The sequence below is a fragment of the Nicotiana sylvestris genome, chromosome 6, assembly GCF_000393655.2.
Source record: "Nicotiana sylvestris chromosome 6, ASM39365v2, whole genome shotgun sequence".
NCBI lineage: Eukaryota > Viridiplantae > Streptophyta > Magnoliopsida > Solanales > Solanaceae > Nicotiana > Nicotiana sylvestris.
The window spans coordinates 168823386-168831434 of record NC_091062.1 but is presented as its reverse complement, the minus strand read 5'-3'; the positions used below and the strand labels follow the sequence as shown (position 1 = coordinate 168831434).

Genomic DNA, 8049 nt, shown 5'->3' with positions numbered 1-8049 from the left:
TATGGTATAACCCATGTTGATGAATCACCTACAGAATTTAGTTGTTCTTCATATGTTTTCAACCAAAAATCCCTTGAATAATACGCTGAACAAAAGGCCGATTTCTTTTGATATATACTATCAATTGCAGCAATTGCATGTTCACAGGGTATTTCATCTAGCTGAAATTAACAACAATCACATGTTCTTTTGTCTAGATCAACAATAAATTTCATACCCCCTTCTTTGACATTGAATTTGAGTCGATCAATGGGCAATACTCTAAATGTAAAAGATGGTTTAATTTTTTCTTCCAATGTTGCTTTTGCCCAATTTGATATCTCACGGAATATTCCTTCTGCAGTTGTCCTTCTTTCATAGAATCAGCTTTGCAACTTTTCTTGTATGAAATCCATCATTGTTAAAAGTGGCAATTCTCTTGCACGTCTCAAAACATTATTCATTGACTCAACAATATTTGTTGTTAACATATCATATCGTCTTCTCGGACAATGTGAACGAGCCCACCTTCCTGGTGGTTCCTCCATCAAATAATTGAATGTTTTCTTATCAACAGCAGCTATTTGGAACATGAAGTCATCAAATTCTGATTGAAGGTATACTCTTGCAGCACTTTTAAAAAGGCTTAGTACAGTGTTTCTCACTCTTCTTTGCTTTAGATTCTTTTCTAAATGATATATGCAAATACCATGGTAGCACTCAGGGAAAATATTTGCAATACCATTTGCAATGGCCTTGTGTCGATCTGACAAAAATATTAAATCCTTACGAATCCCAATTCCTTTTTTTAATTCTCTGAAATACCATTCATATGATTCGTTATTCTCTGAATCCGCTACCCCATATGCTATAGGGAAAATCTGGTTATTTGCATCTTTTGTAACAACCACTAACAGAACACCTCTATATTTATTTTTTAGAAATGTTCCATCAACTACAATAAGTGGTCTACAATACTTCCACCCAGAAATTGATGCCCCATACATGAAAAACATGTAAACAAACCTGTTCGATTGAAAAGTAAATAACTTTTAGTTATACCATATGACAAGCTGAATACTAATAACATACTAGACAACAAGCTTAAAGACGACAGACTTCCATTAAAATAAACTGAAATCAAATACAACTCAAATATTATAAACTGGATTAAAAATCATAATAAGAAAAGAAGACGAATAATCACTCAAAAAAGAAATGACAAATAAAACAAACTTATAGGTTAAACAGAACTCATCCACTATAATATACTGGACAGAAAACTTAAACAAGGCAGACATCCCGTAAAATATACTGGAGGACATCCTGTAAAAGCTTACACAAGACAGATATCCCGTAAAATATACTGGAGAGAAAGCTTACACAAGGAAAACATCCCATAAAATATCCCGTATAACATACTGGAGGACAAACATTCACACGAGAATTCAGTATAATATACTGGACAAAATTTATTACTAAATTTTGAAGGCCACTATTTTATACACAAACATAAGAAATTTACCTATTTTCTGCATCTCTCTGAATATTAGTATATGATCCTGGATTTTTTTGTTCAATCATATACAAATATGATGCCATCTGCTCATAATTCTGTTCAGTTGTTCCTCTTAATAAAGATAACCCTTTTTGAATAGCATGCCATGCTTTTCCATAACCAACATCTATTCCATGTGCTCTTTTCATTTCTGAAATGACAAACTTAGGCTTTACTTCAGTAGCTATGTCCCTTAAGTTGTCAATCATATAATCTCTAATCACATTTGAAGTTGCTTGTCTTTGGTGTAATTTTCTAATATCAACCGAGCACTCATGTGCTCTCTGAAATTTAACTATTTTAAAAAGTGTTGATTTTTTAATTCTTGAACCTCGAACAGTCCAACCACACTTTTCATCAGCACATACCAAAGAATATCTTGTGTTACTTGACCTCTTAACATAAAACTCAAAGTGCTCCTTTATAGCTGCTAAGCAAAAATATCTAATCATAGCATTTTTGTCTTGAAAAACTGACCCGAGTTTTACATCATCCAATGATGCATTTTCCTTTAGTATTATTGATGGGGATTCTTTTGCCTTTCCTTTTGCTTTCCTTTTTCTTCCTTCAATAGTGTCCAGTGATTCAATCTGTTGATCTTCCACAGGAATTATAATTTCATTTTCCATTGTAATGTCATAACTTGGCATCTCCTACTCTTCTGCTACTTCAGATATCAGCATTACTTGCTCTTCCGGAACATATGTGTTTCTGTGCAATAATTATTGATTGTCAATTTCTATTATTGCACTACCTTCTGGTTGTTAATCTGGTATTTCTGATATTATAACAACAAATTTGGAACCTTTATAGTATGGATCATTTTTTAAAAGCATCATACACAAGCTAAGATCTTCATCTTTTGTCACTTGTATTCCCTTAGCAGTACCTAGGTTGATATTAAGCCATACTTTTGCTTCAAACTGGTTGTTGTTGAACTCCATAACTTCAAAAATTTTACTCATGAATTCTTCAAACGAAGTCCCATCATTTATAAGGAGAAGCTTTGTTTTATGATCTAAGTACTTGTAATCTGCTGTCCATTTGCCATCGAATGCGATAAGCAAGAAATTTGTATGCATCCTGTATTTAATGAAACCAAATAATAAGCTGGAGTTATAATTCGAGCAAAGTATAGTAGATACAAATTATAAACTGTCTTACCCATCTCTATTACAATATACTGGCCTATATAGCTTAATAACTAGATTTTCCAGTATAATTATCAGGAAGCAACTAAAATAAGAAATACAACAATAGTTAAATCAACAAACTTTGGGTAAAATATCTGGTTTGTGAACATCCTGTATAAAATACTGGACATTATAATTCCGCAAGGTACATCTCCAACAAAATATACAGGAACCCAAATAATTAGATATTTAGATGTTATACTGTTAAAAAATATAACTCCAGTATAATAAGCTGGAAATAATTGAGTTTTTCATATAAATTAAGCAAATTTCAGCTTATTATACTGGAGTTACTAGAGTCACACAAAATTCCAATATAATATACGGGAAGTATCTAAGTTTTACATATTAATTTAGAAAAGTCCAGCAAATTATACTGGCGTTTTGTTCTGAAGGATTTTATATTATTTATAGTGATTTTGAACAATGTAGATTTTATTAGTTACGATCTAAATTACGGAAAAGAAGATATTTAATACAATTCAGCACAGATTAATGCATTGAGAAAACTAGACAATAACACAGATTAAAGCATTAATTGAGAGAGTTAAATCGTCAAACTTTGGGTAAAAAATCTGGTTTGTGAACATCCTGTATAAAATACTGGACATTATAATTTCGCAATGTACATCTCTAGAAAAATATACAGGAACCCAAATAATTAGATATATAGAAGTTATACTGTTAAAAAATATAACTCCTATATAATAAGCTGGAAATAACTGAGTTTTTCATATAAATTAAGCAAATTCCAGCTTATTATACTGGAGTTATTGCAGTCACACATACTTCTAGTATAATACACTGGAAGTGTCTAAGTTTTATATATTAATTTAGAAAAGTCCAGCAAATTATACTGGCGTTATGTTCTGAAGGATTTTATATTATTTTTTGTGGTTTTAAACAATGTAGATTATGTTAGTTACGATCTAAATTACAGAAAAGAAGATATTTTATACAATTAAGCACAGATTAACGCATTGAGAAAATTAGACAATAACACAGACTAAAGCATTAATTGAGAAAATTAAATCAGCTTGGGTAAAAAAATCTGGTTTGCGAACATCCTGTATAAAATACAGGACATTATAATTTCACAATGTATATCTCCAACAAAATATACAGGAACCAAATAATTAGATATTTAGAAGTTATAATGTTAAAAAATATAACTCCAAGATCATAAGCTGGAAATAATTGAGTTTTTCATATAAATTAAGCAAATTCCAGCTTATTATACTGTTGTTACTACAGTCAAACATATACTGAAAGTGTCTAAGTTTTACATATTAATTTAGAAAAGTCCAGCTAATTATACTGGCGTTATGTTCTGCAGGATTTTATATTACTTTTTGTGGTTTTGAACAATGCGGATTTTAACAGTTACGATCTAAATTACAGAAAAGAAGATATTTAATACAATTAAGCACAAATTAACGCATTGAGAAAATGTTTCAAAATAACACAGATTAAAGCATTAATTGAGAGAACTTACTTCGATTTGCAAAAAAAATCGAAGAATCAAAAAAATTTACTGAGAGAATTTTCTGGTTTGAATTACAAACAGAAGAATTGTAGAGAATCACAATTAAATCTATGATGGTAGAAGATAGATTTAATTGAGAGAGCTTACTTCGATTTTCAGTTTAACGCCGGAAGATTTTGCTAAAGAAGAATATAAGGTCAAGTCGCGTAAATTTAATAAACATAGTAGGGGTATTTTAGTCAACAAATTGTTACCGTGCTTAATTCGCGGCTAAATATCGTTGACCTTTGATTATGTGGCTAAATTTGATTGACCAGGCGTAAAACTGGTCATTTATAATTTTTTTCCCTCATATGGGCCAAAATGAAAGATATCCGAGGAGGAAGGGCACAATTAGCCACTAATTAGAGATGTCTTTACTCTTTAGCCACTATTTAAAATGTATTTACCCTTTAGTCAATACTTAATAATTTTTTACCCATCCGAATGAAAATACCCTTGTTCTAGACATGAGTACTGTGTAAATAGGACATGGTGTCCTTAACTTTATGAATGATGTGTAAATATTAAGGACAAAGGGTGTGTTTGGTATAATGGAAAATATTTTCCAAAAAAATATTTTCTTGGAAAATAAGTAGTAATCTTATGTGACGACCCGACCCGTCGTCTCATAGGTTACCGCTTCGTTTTTCCCATTCTCAGCTTCTTTATGCTTTATTATCCGTATCTTATGTGATCGAGTTGGTTTGAAGTGGTTTTGATAAGAAATGAGACACTTAGTCTCTTTTAGAAGGCTTAAGTTGGAAAAATCAACCGGACGTTGACTTATGAATTAGAGGGCTCGGATGTGAATTCTGACGGTTCGGTTAGCTCCGGGAGGTGATTTGTGACTTAGGAGTGTGATCGGAAGTGGTTTTGGAGGTCCGGTGTAGAATTAGGCTTGAATTGGCGAAGTCAGTATTTTGGCAAATTCCGGTTGATAGGTGAGATTTTGATCCGAGGGTCGGAATGGAATTCCGAGAGTTGTTGTAGCTTCGTTATGTCATTTCTGATGTGTGTGCAAAATTTCAGGTTATTCGGACATCATTTGGTCGGGTTTTTGATCGAAAGTGTATTTCGGAAGTTTTTGGAAACTTAGGCTTGAATTCGATGAGTTTTGGGTAATTTGATGTTGTTTGAGGTGTTTTGATGATTGGAACAGGTTTGAATGAATGTTATGAGTTATGTTGGCATGTTTGGTCGGGGTCCGATGAGGCTCGGATATGTTTTGGAAGAGTTTTTGAAAGATTTTGGCGTTTCGATTATGAGCATGTAATGATCCAAAGGTCCATTTTTAGTTCTAGAGATTGAAATTTGATTTTGAGATTTCCGGAACTTTGATAATGAATTATAGGAGTGATCTGGAAAGTTTGGTCTAATTTCATCAAGTCGCGATTGGGTTTTGACGCGAAACATGAATTAATTGTTTAACGAGTGAAATGGGTATTGAACTAAGCAAATGAGCTCCGAATTGAGTTTTGACTGAAGGGATATGTTCGTATTATTATTTGTGACTCATAGGAACAAGAATCATCGAATTCCGAGGTCTCAGGCCCGAGAAATGAATTTTTGAGTAAAATTGCTTTCTGAAAATATTTAAGGAAAATGGAAATGAAATTTGATTAGAAAGTGATGGTATCGAGCCCGTATTTTAGTTTTGGCACCCGGTACAGGTCTTATATATGGTTTAAGCACTTTCTGTAAAGTTTGGTTGAAAACGGACGTCGTTTGACGTGTTTCGGACTCAAAATGGAAAATTTGATGTTTTATGAAATTTGAAAGAATTCTTGGATTTTAAAGCTTAATTCGTGTTATATGACGTTATTTTGGCGATTTGATCGCACGGTTAAGTTCGTAGGATGTTGTTGAGTTAGTGTATGTGTTTGGTTAGGAGCCTCGAGGGCTCGGGAGTGTTTCGGAGTGATTTCGGACTTAGGAAAATTGGAGAAAATTGCAGAAATAGTACCCCGTAAACAGTACCCCGTGAACAGTACCGTGAACAGTATCCCGTGAACAGTATCGTGTACAGTAACATGCGTGAACAGTAGCCGAAAATTCTGGACAGTGTAGAGAAAGAGCAGTCCGATTTTCTTTTATTTTTTGGACTTTCAAGCTCGGATTCTGGGCAATTTTGAGCGAGAAGTTATGGGAATTCTTGGGGTAAGTGTTCTTGACTCTCTTGTGATTATATTCCATGAATAAATCTTCATTTTTGGCTTTAGATTATTGATATTTGAAGAGAAATGGATGATTTTCTAAAATTCCCTAAAGATGAATTTTTAAGATTTGAAAGCCAATCCGATGTCGGATTTTGGTAAAATTTGTATGGTTAGACTCGTGGCGAGACAAGGAATCTGGTGATGTTAATTTTCTGATTTTTCGAGATGTGGGCCCGGGGCTCGAGTTTTGTCAAATTCGTGAATTTTGATATTTTTCGATTGGGTATTGTCTCTTTAGCATAATGCGACATATTCGTTGTGATTTTGGGCAAATTCGTCGTACGAGGAGGGTAATTTGAGAGGCAAGGGCATAACGAGCTAGACTTTGACCGTCTTGAGGTGAGTAATTGATGTAAACGATGTCCTGAGGGTTTGAAACCCCGAAATTTTACATCGTAACGCTATATTGAGGTGACTTGCACGCCGGATAACGGGCGTGGGGTAGAGCACCGTTGGGGATTGTGACTTGGTCCGTCCCGAGAGATGTTTTTACCGTGTTTTCTACTTGAACTAAATTGAGAATCATCCTTACTTGGATTTAATTGTTACATTTGGGCTTCTTGCCAATTATTTGAATCCTTCAGGGATTGATATCACTGCTTTCGCATATTTTGCATATCATTTGACCTCAGTCCAAGGTTTTAAATACTGTTTTGCAAACTCAGCCATCTTTCTAAGATTTGAAAACTTAAATGATATTTCGGGCTGAGAACTACTGTTTTACAAATGCCCAAGGGGCTTATGATGATTTCTGGACTGAGCATGGATCGGGCTGCGCGCCGCAGCAGTGTTATATTGATATTGAGGCCGAGAGCCTGGTTGATTACATTGATATTGAGGCCGAGAGCCTGGTTAATTACATTGATATTGAGGCCGAGAGCCTGGGTGATTATACTGAGATTGATATGAGGTCGAGGGCCTAGATTTGATGCCACGAGATGGCTTGATATTGCGCTTGGGTTGTAGGAGCCCCTCCGGATTCTGCACACACCCCAGTGAGCGCCATCGACGATAAATAAATGGATGGCTCGGGATACACGCCTCAGTGGGTACTAGAGTGTACCATCATACGCATTGCATTGCACTCATGCATTTGTTTTTATCTATTATACCTGTCTCAGTATTTGGTACTCTCACTTAATTGACTTGTTGCTTCACTATTTGTTGTTCTAAACTGCCAGTTATAGTTTACTTTGTATTTTTCCATGATTTCTTATTCTCAGCCTTTATTTATGTTTATTACTCGCTGGGTCGGAGTACTCACATTACTCCTTGCACCTTGCGTGCAGATCCAGGTACACCACAGGCTAAGTGAGGAATTATTTAGCTGAGCAGGCAGTATCCGGGAGTATTGAGGTAGCTGCATGGCGTTCACAGCCTTGATCTCTCCCCTCTATCTCTATCTTTTATTCCGTATTTTTCCTAGACAAACTTGTAATAGGTGGATATTCTGTATTAGAGGCTCATATTCGTGACACCGAATTCTGTTGGGCTATGGTATAGTATTTTAATTGAACTTCCGCAGATTTTATTATTAATTATACACTTGAATGAAATGACTTAGTAAATTCTCTG

At 34.4% G+C, this 8049-nt stretch overlaps 1 protein-coding gene across 1 annotated transcript; it reads right to left on the bottom strand.

The window, feature by feature from the left end:
- Nucleotides 1-362: 362 nt before the first annotated feature.
- LOC104213891 (protein FAR1-RELATED SEQUENCE 2-like) lies at nucleotides 363-2166 on the bottom strand. Its single transcript, XM_070149546.1, has 2 exons — nucleotides 1505-2166; nucleotides 363-1005 (listed from the first exon to the last, which is right to left on the bottom strand). Exons 1-2 carry the CDS (start codon nucleotides 2164-2166, stop codon nucleotides 363-365), a joined length of 1305 nt encoding a protein of 434 aa, XP_070005647.1.
- Between the last annotated feature and the right edge of the window lie 5883 nt (nucleotides 2167-8049).

What these genes read in the sequence shown, in the direction of transcription:
- LOC104213891 (XM_070149546.1), bottom strand. Translation starts at nt 2,166, where the DNA reads ATGGAAAATGAAATTATAATTCCTGTGGAAGATCAACAGATTGAATCA. An exon ending in CAGAGAGATGCAGAAAATAG is followed by an intron (nt 1,006 to 1,504) that starts GTAAATTTCTTA and finishes TCAATCGAACAG; the next exon opens with GTTTGTTTACATGTTTTTCA.